This window comes from Nicrophorus vespilloides, unplaced genomic scaffold (assembly GCF_001412225.1).
Source record: "Nicrophorus vespilloides isolate i.1.1-1 unplaced genomic scaffold, Nicve_v1.0, whole genome shotgun sequence".
NCBI lineage: Eukaryota > Metazoa > Arthropoda > Insecta > Coleoptera > Silphidae > Nicrophorus > Nicrophorus vespilloides.
The window spans coordinates 13,705-29,486 of NW_017098424.1; the positions used below are offsets into that span (position 1 = coordinate 13,705).

At 39.9% G+C, this 15,782-nt stretch overlaps 8 protein-coding genes and 2 non-coding genes across 15 annotated transcripts; 4 read left to right on the forward strand and 6 right to left on the reverse strand.

The window, feature by feature from the left end:
• Window positions 1-71, reverse strand: Trnak-uuu. Its single transcript has one exon. It is a non-coding gene; the product is annotated as a tRNA-Lys (tRNA).
• A 94-nt stretch (window positions 72-165) lies between these two features.
• Window positions 166-237, reverse strand: Trnaq-cug. Its single transcript has one exon. It is a non-coding gene; the product is annotated as a tRNA-Gln (tRNA).
• Window positions 238-341: 104 nt separating this feature from the next.
• Window positions 342-1,533, forward strand: LOC108562423 (geranylgeranyl transferase type-2 subunit beta). Its single transcript, XM_017920748.1, has one exon. It carries the CDS (start codon window positions 511-513, stop codon window positions 1,510-1,512), a length of 1,002 nt encoding a protein of 333 aa, XP_017776237.1. The 5' UTR covers window positions 342-510; the 3' UTR covers window positions 1,513-1,533.
• On the reverse strand, window positions 1,522-3,958 carry LOC108562426 (UPF0704 protein C6orf165 homolog). The gene is made up of 7 exons (XM_017920753.1): window positions 3,734-3,958; window positions 3,327-3,668; window positions 2,835-3,274; window positions 2,650-2,779; window positions 2,328-2,591; window positions 2,106-2,254; window positions 1,522-2,040 (listed from the first exon to the last, which is right to left on the reverse strand). The coding sequence occupies exons 1-7, from the start codon at window positions 3,824-3,826 to the stop codon at window positions 1,569-1,571; spliced, it is 1,890 nt and encodes a 629-aa protein (XP_017776242.1). The 5' UTR covers window positions 3,827-3,958; the 3' UTR covers window positions 1,522-1,568.
• Window positions 3,959-4,530: 572 nt separating this feature from the next.
• Window positions 4,531-7,297, reverse strand: LOC108562425. 3 transcript variants are annotated; one of them, XM_017920751.1, is made up of 4 exons: window positions 7,215-7,297; window positions 6,910-7,156; window positions 6,632-6,846; window positions 4,533-4,824 (listed from the first exon to the last, which is right to left on the reverse strand). In XM_017920751.1, exons 1-4 carry the CDS (start codon window positions 7,248-7,250, stop codon window positions 4,663-4,665), a joined length of 660 nt encoding a protein of 219 aa, XP_017776240.1. In that variant the 5' UTR covers window positions 7,251-7,297; the 3' UTR covers window positions 4,533-4,662. The 3 variants fall into 3 exon arrangements, with proteins under 3 accessions (XP_017776241.1, XP_017776240.1, XP_017776239.1); XM_017920752.1 differs by having other exon boundaries at window positions 4,531-4,693; window positions 6,632-7,156; XM_017920750.1 differs by having other exon boundaries at window positions 4,539-4,824; window positions 6,632-7,156.
• Window positions 5,160-6,549, forward strand: LOC108562424. The gene is made up of 4 exons (XM_017920749.1): window positions 5,160-5,453; window positions 5,515-5,661; window positions 5,729-5,778; window positions 5,830-6,549. Exons 1-4 carry the CDS (start codon window positions 5,362-5,364, stop codon window positions 6,408-6,410), a joined length of 870 nt encoding a protein of 289 aa, XP_017776238.1. The 5' UTR covers window positions 5,160-5,361; the 3' UTR covers window positions 6,411-6,549.
• A 1,390-nt stretch (window positions 7,298-8,687) lies between the features above and the next one.
• On the forward strand, window positions 8,688-9,414 carry LOC108562405. The gene is made up of 4 exons (XM_017920721.1): window positions 8,688-8,764; window positions 8,815-8,979; window positions 9,032-9,196; window positions 9,259-9,414. The coding sequence occupies exons 1-4, from the start codon at window positions 8,711-8,713 to the stop codon at window positions 9,412-9,414; spliced, it is 540 nt and encodes a 179-aa protein (XP_017776210.1). The 5' UTR covers window positions 8,688-8,710.
• A 709-nt stretch (window positions 9,415-10,123) lies between these two features.
• Window positions 10,124-11,392, reverse strand: LOC108562431 (40S ribosomal protein S23). Its single transcript, XM_017920762.1, has 4 exons — window positions 11,308-11,392; window positions 10,828-10,987; window positions 10,320-10,518; window positions 10,124-10,230 (listed from the first exon to the last, which is right to left on the reverse strand). The coding sequence occupies exons 1-4, from the start codon at window positions 11,309-11,311 to the stop codon at window positions 10,162-10,164; spliced, it is 432 nt and encodes a 143-aa protein (XP_017776251.1). The 5' UTR covers window positions 11,312-11,392; the 3' UTR covers window positions 10,124-10,161.
• Window positions 11,393-11,887: 495 nt separating this feature from the next.
• On the forward strand, window positions 11,888-13,510 carry LOC108562430 (protein glass-like). Of its 4 annotated transcripts, none has more exons than XM_017920758.1 (4): window positions 11,888-12,064; window positions 12,340-12,423; window positions 12,508-12,580; window positions 12,645-13,510. In XM_017920758.1, the coding sequence occupies exons 2-4, from the start codon at window positions 12,371-12,373 to the stop codon at window positions 13,287-13,289; spliced, it is 771 nt and encodes a 256-aa protein (XP_017776247.1). In that variant the 5' UTR covers window positions 11,888-12,064; window positions 12,340-12,370; the 3' UTR covers window positions 13,290-13,510. The 4 variants fall into 4 exon arrangements, with proteins under 4 accessions (XP_017776247.1, XP_017776250.1, XP_017776249.1 ...); XM_017920760.1 differs by lacking the exon at window positions 11,888-12,064 and adding an exon at window positions 12,135-12,232; XM_017920761.1 differs by lacking the exon at window positions 12,340-12,423.
• LOC108562429 (beta-1,4-glucuronyltransferase 1-like) lies at window positions 13,499-15,106 on the reverse strand. Its single transcript, XM_017920757.1, has 3 exons — window positions 14,487-15,106; window positions 13,775-14,356; window positions 13,499-13,720 (listed from the first exon to the last, which is right to left on the reverse strand). Exons 1-3 carry the CDS (start codon window positions 15,033-15,035, stop codon window positions 13,520-13,522), a joined length of 1,332 nt encoding a protein of 443 aa, XP_017776246.1. The 5' UTR covers window positions 15,036-15,106; the 3' UTR covers window positions 13,499-13,519.
• Between the last annotated feature and the right edge of the window lie 676 nt (window positions 15,107-15,782).

Below are 15,782 nucleotides of genomic sequence, written 5' to 3' on the forward strand. Positions count from 1 at the left end.
CCCGAGCAGGGACTTGAACCCTGGACCCTTGGATTAAAAGTCCAATGCTCTACCGACTGAGCTACCCGGGCTCGTTATGAAACTTGCGTTACGTGATTTTAAAAACTTTGAAAAAATATTGTTGTATTATGTAACGGGAATGTGTATAAAAAGAATTGATCCTGCAGGTCCCACCGAGATTTGAACTCGGATCGCTGGATTCAGAGTCCAGAGTGCTAACCATTACACCATGGGACCTATATAATTGTCCTTCGGACATCTGTTTTCCTTTCATTACGCAATTCAGAAAAATCGATATTGCACATATCTCTTTGTTATATTGTTTTAAACGATTGAATAATACAATTTACGGAGTTTATTGGTTCTTTTCGTATAAGGTGCAGCAGATAATTCTAAATTCATTTCTGACATTGACGTCTGTCATCATCTGTCAATGTGACAGTTCAAATAATGGTGCGAGGTGTGATTGTGTGAAAACATCAATAATCGTTGTTTTGTTGCGTTAAAGAAATGGCAACTTCGATGGTAAATGAAGTAAAGGGCGATGATAGTGTGCCGAAAGAATTGTTGCTGGAGAAGCACGTGTCGTTTCTGCGAGAGTACGGACAAAACGAAGATAATTTCGAGTATGGAATAACCGACTACCTGCGGATGTCCGGCGTCTATTGGGGTCTGACTGCGCTGGATTTGATGGGAAAGTTGAAGGAGCTGCCGGAGAATGAGATTGTTGAGTTTGTGCAGAAGTGTCAGGACCCTGAGAGTGGTGGTATTAGTGGCTGCATCAACCATGATCCTCATCTGCTGCACACAGTCAGTGCAATACAGGTGCTCTGTATTTATGATCGGTTGGATGCAATCAATGTTGAGGGTGTGATCAAGTATGTGAAGAGTTTGCAGAAGGATGATGGAAGCTTCACCGGTGATAAATGGGGTGAAGTGGACACCAGGTTCTCATTCTGTGCAGTGCTGACCCTTTCGCTGCTGAAGAGGATGGACGCCATCGACGTGGACAAGGCGGTGGAGTTCGTCGAATCTTGCATGAATTTCGACGGCGGCTTCGGATCGCGTCCTCTGAGCGAAAGTCACGCCGGTCTTATTTACTGTTGCGTCGGTTTCCTGTCGATAACGCAGCGGCTGGATATCATCAAACGAGACACTCTGGCGTGGTGGCTGTGCGAGAGACAATTACCTTCTGGCGGTTTGAATGGAAGACCCGAGAAGTTACCAGATGTCTGCTATTCCTGGTGGGTCCTTTCCAGCTTATCGATGTTGGGTCGTCTGCACTGGATCGACTTTGCGGCGCTGGAAAAGTTCATCGTTTCATGTCAGGACTCGGAGACTGGAGGTTTCAGCGATAGACCAGGCGACATCACCGATCCTTACCACACGCTCTTCGGTTTGGCCGCTCTGTCGCTGATGGGAAACGGTGCTCTTAAACGCGTCAATCCGACTTACTGCATGCCGCAGGAGGTGATCGACAAGTTGGAATTGAAACCGCAAATATTGAATTAATAAAAAATTTATATAAGTAAACAAGCAATCATTATTTTTGCAAAAACAAAAAAAATCTACGGTTTTTCTGTTTTCGGTTTGGTGAGGTCCAGGATGAATTGGTTATCATCCTTGCGACCTCTCAGTCCGAAGAAGTAGGTCTGCGGCGTCGACACGTTCGTGTAATTATCGCGCTTCGTTTGCGTCTCGGACTCCTTCAGTTCGTACGTCTGAGTGGACACGCCATTTTTGTTCATCGAGTTCAGGGTTTGAGTGGAGTGCGTTTGCATCTTGGAGATGTTCGCCATAGATAGAGCCTGCCTCTTCCAATCCCACACGTTCCACTTGTACTGCGTATCGATGTGACGCTCGACCGGATGCAGTACTGTCTGTATCTTTATACTCTCCATCACCACTTTCTCGACTACTTGCGTCTGCTCCACCACCAATTCCTTCACCATCTGCACCTCCACAAGATCATCGTGCAGTCCGAGCAACGGAATTAGCTCCGACTTTTTCCTTGCCAATTCAAGCGCCTCGTTTATAATCCTAAAGAACATTTTTTTTTAAAATTTAGTCTTATTATTTTTAGTAATTAATTGCAAATTGGTTACTGTTCGGGATTCGCCTCGAACGACCGGAAGCCTTCGATGCAGCAGAAGCAATAGTTCTTCTCGCGGTACATGAAGACGCCCATGGTCGGGTTACCGGGAATCAGACCTCCTTGAGTCTCGATCAGCTTCCACGGACAGAATCCCAAGAACTTTTGTCGCAACAGCAACAAGATTAATTAATTACATTCAGTTTATGAACTTTTTGATATTTGATTAGAGTACCTCCAGCTTCGCATCTTTGCCGTCCTCCGAGGTGAGCAGAGTGATTTCGGTGTTGGTCAGAGAGGGCGGATCTCCGACCCAACGCAATCGCTCCAGATCGGTGAGGACCGGACTGTCTTCTAGCATCAGACGGACGATATCTACGTTAATTTCAAAGTCCTTCGTATACAGCTCCAGATTGAAGAGGATCTGATTTAGTTTCGTCATGTAAATGATCAACGATTGATATTGATTCCATATCGCATCCAATTCGATGAATATCGGCTGCAACAAACCAAATTGATGATGTGCGTGCACAGTTTAGTATACCGAGATCACTCACGAAAACGATTTCGGTTGGAACACCGATTTTGAGGAAGGCCTGCTCGTTGAATTTGTCAAGTGCCTCGGTCAAAGTGTCGTCCAGTTCGTTGGCGCTGGCTGCAACTTCCTCGACGGCATCGAGAACTTTTCTGCAAATCACAGTGTTAATGCGTTTCTGCAAATCTAAATAATTATTATGCGAACCTGTAGAGGACTTCCAACTGTCGAAAAACGATAATCAAATCTTTGTTATATTCGATTTCTGCGTAGTCGACGCCGAATGGCACGTAACAAGATGTCGAGTAACGTATCGGTTCATCATCGGATTTGGCCTCGAGTTCGTGAATGCGAAAGATGCTGTCGATGGCCGTCGTTAAAAAGTTGATTTTATCCATCGTCCCGGCCAACGCCGCTTGAATGGCTCTGATGGCTGAACGCACCGATTGGTTGACGAGATGTGGAAGATTCTCCAAGCCCTCGCCCCCTTTGTCCGTCGACCAATTGAAGATGCGGATGCCGGTGCAGATGCGGCACAGCATCTCGAGCTCCTCCTCTTTCGTCTCCTTGCTCTCCTTGTCCATGAATCGGGTCAGATCGTTGTTATCGTACACGCTGTACAACGCCTGCTTCGCCTCACGGTACACCTACCAAAATAAATTAATATTTGATTAATTATCATTTGATAAATATATTTACATTCAATTTTGTCGGATTCCCGGTGCCCCTCCACAGCGTGACATAGTAGATGATTTTCTTCCTCAGATCGTCCACGTCCTCCGCCACTTTCAGCTCGAGTATCTCCTCCTTGAGCGGCTTCAATCGCGTCTCGAAGTTTTTCTTCTCGTTGCCGACGATCACCATCTTCTCCTCGAAATTACACTCGAAGTACATCTGTATTTTTAACGTGATGATGCAAGGACAATACTGATGTTTCATTTTAGCTACGACAAAGTCAATGAGCCGAAGCGCGTCCAGACGATTGATTTCCTTCATCGTCGGATACAGATTCCATATCGGATCCAGAGCTAACAGCTTCAGCTGGAAAAACACGCGCACACATTTTAAATTTATATAAAAAAAAACTAAAATTTGTTAAAATTTACGTAATACAAGATGAAGTTGTTGTTGCATTCCACGTCTTCGGTTTTGCATTCGGTGAGGATCTCTTTGCAGAGGTTGTGTATGAAAAATTCCATGTCGTACGGTGAAGTTTCTGTTAAATCGATTCCGACGACGTGTACGTCGCGCTCTGACGCGAATCGACTAGTTTTGTTTTTATTGATAATACAATATGAATACAATAAATAATAAAAACTAACAACATATTAACAAATCAAATTATTTTAATTTAAAGATAAATGATCAATTTTACTATGAGCAAATCTCGGTGCATGAATCTGCGCATTTTATCGCTGGATATGCGATAGAAATTCGCATTGAGATCGCCCAACATCTGCGAGCTGATGTCCAATTTAGAATCCAATTGGTTGACGATGACGAAACGGTGAGGTCTCCTCGCCTCTCCTCGCAATTCCAATCCGCAGTACCTCGGCCCCAAATGGTGCGCCATCAGTTTTATCGAGAACAAATTACCTACAAAACAGTTAAATCATTCCACTAAATAAAACTAATCATCAATGAAACTAACCGGAAACTTGAAAGTTGTTGCTGAGCAGAGTTTCACCATTTTCAAGCACTTTCTCCGCATTATCAATCTTCCAGAGATAGGTAAACTCTTTGTGATTGCTGTAATCCAATTGCCGTTTCGAAGGTTTACTAGGTGTCATCACATGGTGGTTATCTTCGTCTATTCGCAAAAAGTTCTTAATTAACTGCAAATCGCGTCCCAATCTATCCAATTTCTTGCTCAACTCCTCTATAAAAAGATATTAATTAACCCAAATTGATTGTTTTTTTTTAACACTCACTGGACGTGCAGATTCCCTTCAATTGTCTCGTTATGGTCGCGTTCGCGGTGGCCTGCACCTCCTCCGTGGCTATCCTGCAAACGGCATGCTGGATCTCTTCGATTTTATCCTCGTAGTCCGCAAACGAAGACGCGTCTGCAGCGCAAATCAAAAACAGCAGTATTAAAATCGGCATCTCTTCTCACAACCGTTGCCTTCTTGGGACTATCGGATTGCCTCCTTTTTATACGAGAGTCGTCATCCCATTTTGGGACGTCATCTGCTTTCTGAAGAGGATAATTTTTGTTAAATCTGGGCCAATTGATTTTTTTTTAAAGGCCACTTAATTATGCTTTATAGTTTTTAAGGCGCGCACCAATTCCATTGTTGCGTTATTAATTGAACTAAGCCCAATCCAATTCAGATCGTGACATCGGAATTGTTTGCATTCTTTTCAAATAGTTTTGCAAAGTGTGACTTGAATGTTTCATAACAACGCTGAAAATCTATAATGAGAATTTAAAATTTCTCGCAGTAGGTTTTGAACACATGTTGAGTAAGTACGGATTTCTTAATTCTTCTATTGGTTTTATTGTTAATAATAATGATAATAACGTTTAGATTGGAAAATTATTGTTGTTTTAAATGTGGTTTGGGCGAAGGGAAAAAAAGGAGGAAATGTTTGGATAGTTGCAGATGTCCTCTCTTTGTTCATACAAAATGGCCGGTGCGTCTTCTCTTGTTCATCATCTGTCAAGAGGCTAAAAGTTTGATTGAATTTGCGTTATTTTCGGGGTTGAGCTCTTCGTGGAGAAAAAATGTGAATGCCTGAGATGGAAGAGAGATGCTCGATGAGCGGATGCGGAAACTCTAGACCCGAACTGCCGCTACATCCGTTTCCCGCGGACTTTAAGCAGTGAGTATAAATCACAACATCATCAAGTGTGCTTGTGTAATATCGGTGGCCCAATTTGCAGATGCCTACTGTGGATGCAAATCTGCGGCAGACTGGAGCACCTGGAGGATTTCTCCTACCTGGGCAGCAGTCCATTTGCCAGGAGGATGATCTGCTCAAGGCATTTCACAGATGCAGATTATCTAGATCCGCACAACAAATCTATGGGGTAGAGATTTCAGCTGAGGAAATGTTAAATACGCACTCATTAAATGTAATCCTACTGTCTGTTGTAGACTGAAAGACAAAACTGTTCCGTTTGTGAATGGGGAAACTGTTGGAAAAGGTTTGGTTGTTGATTGAGAGATTTCGATTTTTTTTTATTATTATATTTTAGTTAAGAGAGAAACATTCATGGAGGATGGTTCCAATATTTCTGTGGAACTGCTTAAAGCTGTAGACGATCAGCTGATCGCTCTGAAGCGCAAGAATTTGAGCGAGACCGAGTTCGTGGAGGAGCAGGCCAAGATTCGACGGCAGAAGAACGCTCTCAGGGCGGCGCTTAAGCGAAAGGCGGAAACGAGCGAGCAAAGAACGGAGCGTAAGCTGAAGGATATCATAAGGTCGGCGAAGAGACGGCAATCTGAGACGGAGCTGCAGAGGCAGATCAGACGGTACAACGACGCTGTGAGGGCGGCATATAGGAGGAGCAATGAAACGGAAGACCAGCGTCGCAGGAGACGTATGGTGGATATAATAAGGGCGGCGAGGAGGCGGCAATCCGAGACACCCGAGCAGAGGGCGTCCCGTTTGAAGGCTGACAGGGAAAGGGCGGCGCGTCGCAGGCTGCTCAAGAAGATCACCGAGAGCGGTTCCGAGCTATCATCGGACAGTTTCGGCCCCAATCTCATCGAGCCCCACATCAGTCTCAACGAAAACGTCGTCCACCATTTCGCGAGTATCGGAGACCAACCGTGATTGGAGGACTTGCACAAGCAATTCATACACATGTGATAGACATTTTTTCCTTTGTGTTCATAACAATACAATATTTGTATTTTCTCTTTTTTTTTATATTATATTAATATTACAAAAGACTCGCTTAATTACTATACTAAATAACAATCAGTCTCACGTTTCTTCTTTAACAATATTCACACTTATTTTCTATCAAGTATCACATGATCTAAAATGATTACCTTAGAATTACCATTTGGTTGTGGTAGTGGTTCAACATTTGTTGCTGGGAAATCCTGCATGAACTCATTGAAATCAAACTCTATCCCATTGGTGTCAACTTGATCTGAAGAAGTGGGTTTGGATGCCCACTCATCCATCATATCATCAAAGTTGAATTCGTTGCACAGTTCAGTTTGATTCATTATGTCGCAATCCATTAGGCTCGCATCTCCCACTGCGGGAACAAAAGAAGAATTCTGTTGTTCATTGTCAATGCTTTTCAGATCGTTTATGATACTGGTATCATTGCCGGTTGGGTTGATCGGTTCACCCGTTATTGTATCCAAGAACTTGTCGACGTTGAGGATTCTCCTCCTCTTCAGCTTCCTTTGATTATCATCATACATCTCAGACAGACTCCTCGTCACCATTATCCAATCGTGACCCTGCGGATAAACGCATTCACTCTTCAAGCACAGATACACTGCAGTGTCCAGATTTATCTGCTTCAGAACTAGTTTGGAAGAACACACCGGACACAGAATCTAAAACGAAATATCGTTAGTTAAGCAAGAAAATATTTGAAGAACAAACAAAACTTACCTTTTTCTTCGGCATTTTATTCTGCTGCAATTTCATTGCCTTCTCCACCAATTTAATCTTCTTACAAACGACTGAAGAGATGATATTGAATGTAATAGTAAACAAATAATTAATGTTAGGTTATAAGGGAATAAACGTCAGATGAGCACAAGTAGGCAACTTAATAAGCACATGACCACCCACAGTTATATACATAACAATTATATCATTAATTTTTGAAAACTTATTATCGAAATAATTATAAATATACAAGGATTATTTAAAGATTGAAAATTAATAACATTAAAATAATACACAAATTTCCTACCTTTTAACAAGTAATACTAACAATATTTATTGCAACAATTACAGATTACAAATATATTCTCATATGTAAAGATTCATTCATTAATTATGATTATTTAAGTAAAAACCAAATATTTTGAATTTTACTTCCATTTCCGGTGATTCGAAAAATATTTGTATATTTGAAATCGTCCTCGTTCTCACCATATAATTAAATGCAAATAATAATGCTGCGATTTCCTGTCCGATATGGCGTCTGGAACATTTAATTTCTTCATTTTCTCTATACATATATAAAGCAAAGCGTCCAAACATTTTTTTGGAAACTTAACAATGCATCGCTTCCTCGTTTTCATATTCATTTTGGTTCGCTCACTTTACAAACAACAAATAATGTTAAAACTTAATTGAATTGGTTTTCAGAAATTCGCAAATTCTGCGAATATCGCAGACGGAAGAGCCGGGAATATTGAGTATTGCCGCGGTGCGAATTACACGATCGACGGGGAATATTCGATGAAGAATGAAACCGATGGGCAACTAGTTAAAGGCAAAGTCTGGCTGAGCGAGGATTTCGGGAACGACAATAAGGTATGTACTTATAATAATTGTGTACGAAATTGTTTGTTTGTTTTTAGTATTCCTGTAAAATATCCAAGTACGTTGGTAAAAGCATGAAGCAGATTATGCAATTGAAAGGAAGTGGAGTTTGCTCAGCGTTTGGAAAGTACGGAGGAAAATTGTGGGTGGACGTGCTGAAGAAGGCGAATGTGCCTTCGCCTGGTCATTGTCCCATCAAGAAGGTGATTGAAGAGGAAATTTGTAATCAATCATGATTTGACTTCTTTTTTGTTTCTCTTTTTCAGGGCACGTACTCCATTGATTGGTTCAAAATCGTGTACAGCGAAATCTCGCTTCTGACTTTGCTGCCGAAGAGCACGTACAGGGTTGATTGTTCGTTGTTCGACAAAGAGGAACGCAGATTAAAAGCGTGCATTAACGTCGACTTCGTCAGATATTAATTGCAGCAACCACGATTATTAATATATCTGATCGTTGCGCGCAAAAACAGAATAATTAAATAGCGTTATTTGATGATCACGATTATCTATCGTAATAACAAAAATAAATAAAAACCGGAAAGAAATAATTGTAGGAATCAGTAGTATATAAAGCAGTAAACAAAATTAAACAAGAAAAGTTAATTTAACATGTTGTTTTTAAACCTTTGGGCTATCTTTCTCCTCTTCCTCGTCCAGTTAAAGGTTGTATTCTTGATCTAATTCGTTTCTGATCTAATACTTAACTTTTGCAGACGGCGATGTGCAAGAACTACGGTGACGCGATGGTATGGGATTTGGCCCTCTGTCACGGGCACAATTACGTTATAGACGGTGATTTGGTGGTGAGGAATGATACGAAAGGGCAGTCCGTGAAGATCAGGCTCAATCTCAAGAACGATTTCGACAATGAAAATAAGGTAAACTACGCAATTTTTTTTGGAAATTTTGAAATATTTTATGCGTTTTCAGTACTCTTGTAAGTTCTTTACAAAAGTCAACAATAAGAGCAAACAGTTGTTGCATATGAACGCGAAAGGTGCGTGCACCGCCCTTACCAAGTACGGTGGTAAATTCTGGCAAGATGTGGAAACCAGAGCGAACATTCCGTCGCCCGGATCTTGTCCCATCAAAGCTGTAATTATTATATGACGTGAAATTGATATAATTTCACATAAAATGTGTTGTTTCTTTTGCAGAAAATCTATTATCTTGATTGGATGAAAATCCAGTACAAGGACATCCCTTTCCTCGCGCTCGTTCCAAAGGGTAATTACAGGGTTGAATGCAATCTGTACGATAACACGGGACAAGACGTTAAGGCCTGCCTCACATTTGATGTTGCAAAACTGTAGAAGTGTGATTACTATATATTACAGCTTACTTTAACATATACTTAGTTAGCAAATAAAATATTATAGCTAAACAGTAACAATACAAACATCCAACTTTTAGATCAATTCTATCTAATATAGTTTTCAAGAAAAACACTAAGAAGTGAAGACTGTTTTTTTTTTTCATTACTTTCAAATGGATCAAACCACAGCAATGTTTGAATACTTGATACATTCTCCAAACATCCAACTTTCATATGGAAAATTAGAATAGATTAGTTTTCAAGAAAAAATAATTAAAATCAGGAATGAGTTAGGAATAAATATTAGAATTGAATGAAAAAGGTAAACATAATAAGAAAATGAAAATAACGTATATATTTCTGTTTATTTTCGTTCAGAAGTGTTGATGTCAGCTGAAAATAATAATAGTTAATAGAACTGTAGTACACTTATCAGATGATAGTAGTCGTTGATGATAGACCTATCAATGGTTGGTGCACAATTTGCTCTTGCACGATTTAATATAAAACACTCCAGAGACATTTATCAGTTAGTCCAAGAAGTGGTCTCAATTGTGCAGCAAATAATAATATAAGGATATGTTGTTTCACTTACTACTTTCTGCATGATGATTAAAAATATATGTTAAAATATATAAACATATTTATTAATTAAAAAAATCTTATATTTAAATGAGCATGAATAAAAATAAATAGAAAGTCCATGAGATTTTAAATATTTTTATTCTTACAAAAAAAGATTAACTTAAGACCTTGGTCTTTCCTTCTTTTCTTTGTACAAAGCCAAGAGGGATACGTTGGCTACCTTAACAACCTGAAAACAAAAATGAAATATATAAATACATGATTGCAAAATTTGAATCTTGATGTATTGTGATGTATATTTTATTGAATGTTTCTTACCTTGAATCTTACTCCGGGAATATCACCAACGGCGTGACCCTTACGACCGAAACCAGCGACCAAAACTTCGTCGTTCTCCTCAATGTGATTTAAACAACCGTCACGGGGTACGAACGCGGTGATCTTCTTGCCATTCTTGATCAATTGAACCCTGACGCACTTGCGGATAGCAGAGTTAGGCTGTTTGGCTTCAACACCACTGAAATATCAACAAAACAAAATAATTAAAAAATTACTCAGATTGAGAGTGGAAATGTAACAAAGATTGTATGCAACTTTACCAACAAGAAGGAGTAGTTGTTGTTTGCAGCACAGGACATCGCACAGAATTTTTCTGTGATTGGCTTGTATACAAAACGCCATTCACATAGAAATCCTGCGCAACGTCCTGCACTTGGGACTCCTCGATGCACTACATTTCTAAATAGTATTTATTATCAGATCGAAGCGATCAAAACAAACGCAATGTTTTGATGTTGTTTCTTCTTGCATAACCTCAAACACTTACACTTTTTCCAGGACGATTCCCTTGGCGTGGGAAGCACCACCGAACGGATTGGCCTTCCATCTTGTTCCCAAATGGGCCTTCTTGAAGTCCTTGTCGGCCCACCGTTGTTCTCTACGGTGGTTCTTGTGTTTCCTAGCTGTACGAATACCACGGGGTTTTCCTGCACACAACGGAGAAAATATCGTTTAAAATACTGAATAAACTCACTGAACGATTAAGAAACTCGCACTCCGAAACGATTTCCACGCGTGATTCTATAAACGCGAGCTCGAATTCAACGGATGCAAAAAAAATTATTGTATGTGGGGTTATAGTTCGAACACTTTTTTTTAAAACACAACTTATTTTCTCGAAGGAAACTTTTCCGAAAGTCGTTTCAATCACCAGCTAGAGGAACGCTATTTCCCCAGTGTTTTCCATCAAAAAAAGTTATAAATATACGAAAAAACGTTAATAATTCGATAAAAACACAAGACTTACCCATGTTGACGGTTCTGCAGTATAACCGGAAAAGGAAGCTTCTTTACTGACAACTCTGAAGTAAGTTATTTTGCTACTCGCGTCGCTGCCAACAGAAAATATTTTTCAAGCATGCGCATTGAATCTTCTGCAAATTTGAATTTATACATTTTATTTCTACTAATAAATATAAGAAATTCTTTCTTAGTTAAACTACCGTTTAATTATTAGTCAAATAATGGAAATACCCTTAACTATCGCCTGAATACAACACATTAACTTCATTTTAAACATTTACCAATTGAAAATAAATATTATTTCAATTATATTTAACAATAATTATTTTTATTTTTACCTGCCATTAACAATTATTACTTAAAATTATAACTAATCAAACAAATTAACTGTAAGTGTATTGCTGCGCCATCTGCAATTGCAACTTATAAGTAATATTAGTGATTATTATTGGATCATTTAATGTGTTTTCATATAAACTTTATTGAATTTACAGACGAGGAACAAACTATTGTAATTCTAATATTACTTTATTTAACACAATTTTCTTATTAGGTAACAATGTTTGGGTGCTTACGTGGCTAACTTCAATTCGTGCCCCTCAAAAAACATCTTGACAGGTGTAAAAAAAGAGAGGTGTTTTTTTAATAATTAGTGAATTTTCTTTATTTTTTTTAATTAAGTCTGATTGGATTTGTTTGGAATCGTGATGGGAATGCTATTGATCACATGAAAAAGCGATAATTTCCACTGGAAACGACTCGTAAGTATAGTAAACTCGATCATCCTGACATACGCCAAACGTCACCGTGGAAAGTTTTTTACGTTGTCCTTTGTTTATTTTCTTGGATCCAAACGATTTTCATTTATGTTTTGACTTTTCAATTTCCTTCGTTCTACTTTTGGTGGAAATGGGAGAAACAAAAATGAAGTATGGCCCACTTCTTTCTGTTTAGTGCATGTTAAATTTCCTTCCTCATCGATGATGATTTCAATTAACAAATGTGTTGTTTTGTTTATGTTTTACTGATATTTTAGCTTACCTGGTGTATAAACGAAAAACCCAAAGATGGTTTTTGACTTTAGTGAGTTTCACCTGAGCCAGTTCTCACCTTTTGCCAGGTATAATTAGCAAACCATATACTAGTTGTATGAGTTGGGTTTCGGTAATTGGGCAAGTTTTTAAATGGGTTTTATGTTTTTTAGGCAGCCGATGGCTTTTCCTCGGTACTATTTGCCTGTGCCTGGAGTGGAGCCTGATGGGATTAAGCAGGAGAATGTGAGCTGTTTTTTTGTTGGATCATTTAATATATTATTGATTGGGTTTTGGTTACTGTTGATAGCCAAGCGAGTTGCTGGAAGATGATCTCAGGAAGATCAGAGAGGCTAATTTCTATCCCAACTTTCCGTATCCACCGATGAGGATGAAGGAGGAAGAGGACGAGTTCAAGTCGATGGAGATGGAAAGGATCGTGCCGAAGCCGATGCCGAAGATCGAGATGATGGACCCCGAGAATCCGCACTGCAAGCGGAAACCGTTGCCGCTCGAGAAATGCCACATATGTAAGAAGTACTTCCGGCGGATGACGACGCATTTGCAGAAACACGCGGAGATTCAGCAACTCAACGTTAATCACAGTCTGTCGTGTCGATTCTGCTCGAAAGTGTTCAGTAACTTAGGTAACCTGCAGATCCACATGCGGACGCATACCGGCATGAAGCCGTACGTGTGTGAGGTGTGTTCGAAGGGATTCGCCCAGTCTTGTAATCTGACCAATCACATGCGGATCCACACCGGGGAACGCCCATTCAAGTGTCCTCACTGTGACCGCGCCTTCTCACAGTCCGGCAACCTGACGAACCACATCCGTCTGCACTTCGATCAGAAACCGTTCAAATGCCATTTCTGCGATCGTGCCTTCACCCAATCCGGAAATCTCAACTCGCACATCCGGAACAATCACAAAGACGAGAACCACACGCAATGAACAAAGTTCGCACGAATGTCCAACAAATATTAACAGTTTAATTATTATTATTATGTCTTTATCTTCTGTCTTTATTTCTATTTAATTTAACTATTATGTATTATAATTTCGTGATTTAGTTTGTAAGTTTATATAGATATATATAAATATGGAGAATGCGGAGCTTACCGATCCTCGAAGGATTTTCTTCTTTTAATTAAAGAGAACGTTTTATTTGTATACACTAAGCGTTATAAATAACAACCCTGTCTACTCCCGTAAAGAGCTTCAAGCTCCACCTTTATTTTCCTTTTGATCAAGCGATTCGTTGCTCCGATGTACCGAGAATATTTGTTGATTTGCTCCTTGGATTTCTTCACTCCAGGTCTGTGGGTCAGGAAAGCGTTGTTCAGAACCATGTAATCGTAATTTAGCAGGCACAAAGAATAACCCTGAAATGGATTATTAGTTATTTCTATTCGATTCTATAATTGCTGCAATGAAACCTGCGTCATTTTATTTCCTTGCCCCTCCCACGTCAAGCGATCATCGAAAAGCGGGTCCTGATTGGTGCCCACGTAGAACGCCTCCCACATCTTGTTCACGCCCATCCGCTTGCCCACCGTGAACACGCCAACACCCTCCGTCTCCTTGGCGACCAGCCACTCCTTGCTCTTGGGTACAGAGTGGCAGGCGGAGCACAGCTTTTTATGGAACAGGAATGCCTTTCCCGTGCGCATCATCTCCTGCAGGATGGTCTTGTTGGGCGGGACCGATTCGTTTGCGTTGATTTCGAAGATGGGAAGGGCGTAAACGTGAGGGTTGTGGCGGTACGCATACTCGGGATTCGCAGTGATCATCTCGAGAAATTTCGGGATAAAGTCGGGCGTTGGGTAGAGCTCGATATCTGAGGCGAGCACGAAATGGGTGTACGCCCCTTCGCGCGCGACGTTACGTCCCACATTTATCGGATAGGTCAGATTGAGTTTCCTCCTGTACATTTCGTTTACCTTGACGTTCAGATAGGGAGCGCCCTTCTGGCAGTTGTAAACATCCTCGTAGGCTTCGATTAACGCCATCTTATATATCTTGAAATATAATACATCAATAGATATTTACAATTTAAATGTTTTTGTCAGCGAAACGACAACGAATTTGCTGTCGTTGCAATTGATATTTAAAGAAGAAAGCAGTAGGAAAAACAAATGTAATTATTACCGTTTTGGGGAAATGATCCACCGGGAAGAAGACGTGAAAGGTGACGTGGTGCTTGATCAACGGCGTTTCGCAATTCCTCAAGAATGCGATGGAATCGAGGGTCGGTCGAAAGTCTTCGCCTGGTGCGAACAGCGCTACACTGATCGGACCCTTCCATCGTTTCATCAGATCCGGCAGATTGTCCAGGAAGCTGTAATCAGCTTGCGTCGTGTACGTAACAGATTCGTAACATTTGACCTGTCCGGAGGGCCGCACCACGTTCTCCAGCACGAAGAAATCTCCTCGTTGAGAGACGCGGCTTCGTGCGATTCTCTCCTCGCATTGCGTGATCCTTTTGAGGGGCGGAGTTGGTAGCACCGCCTTCGATCTCTGACACAGCAGCTCCGTTGCCACGAGAAACACTCCGAGGAAAAGAAGCAACGAAATAATCGTTCGCACCTTCCAAGGGACGGTAACCATCGCAACTGATACGATTTTACTGGTCGTAGTTATGCGAATGACACCGATAATCACGCAACGGAATAAAAAATCGCTATCTCGGAATGCCATTCGTCGGCGAAATGGTTTGGAGAAATAGAAAGAAATGCGCGTGGGTGGGTGAAAAATAATGGAAACCACATCGCAATCTAAATACATATTTAAATGTCGCACGATACATACAAATCAATTATTAATCAAAATTTAAAAAATAATAATAATATATGACAATAATAGTAAAATAGATATAAAATAAAACAACATGAGATAATATAAGTCACAGTACATAAAAGCGTTTATACAAGAAGTCGATAAAAACAAATAAAAAGTCTCTCAAAATAATAATAATAATATACAAACAACGACAAAACCTTTCTTTCTCTTTATACAGTTTACAGTAATAATAATATAAATATACGTTTGTCTCTTTCTCTATCGATTTAAATAAAAAGTATAGAAACAAAGTTGCTTACAAAAATACTTCGATCGTTCAGATGATAAAAATTAAAACACGAATAATAATATTAATAATAAATTAGCACATTTACAATGTTGTCGACATGGCACGAACAAAATATATATATAAAACTCGCGTTGACGTAACACGAGACGCGAACAAAAGAATGAAGAATTAGAAGAAGAAGCGAGGACGAACGGAATCTGCTTAGCAACGTAAACAAAATAAAAACAAACAACAAGAACAACGAAGACACGCGGTTTACAAAAAAATATATTTGGTCGTTAATAATTATATATGATTATTACTATATCTTTCGTTTTGGATCTGTTCAAACGAAATTTATTGAATGCGTAATAATC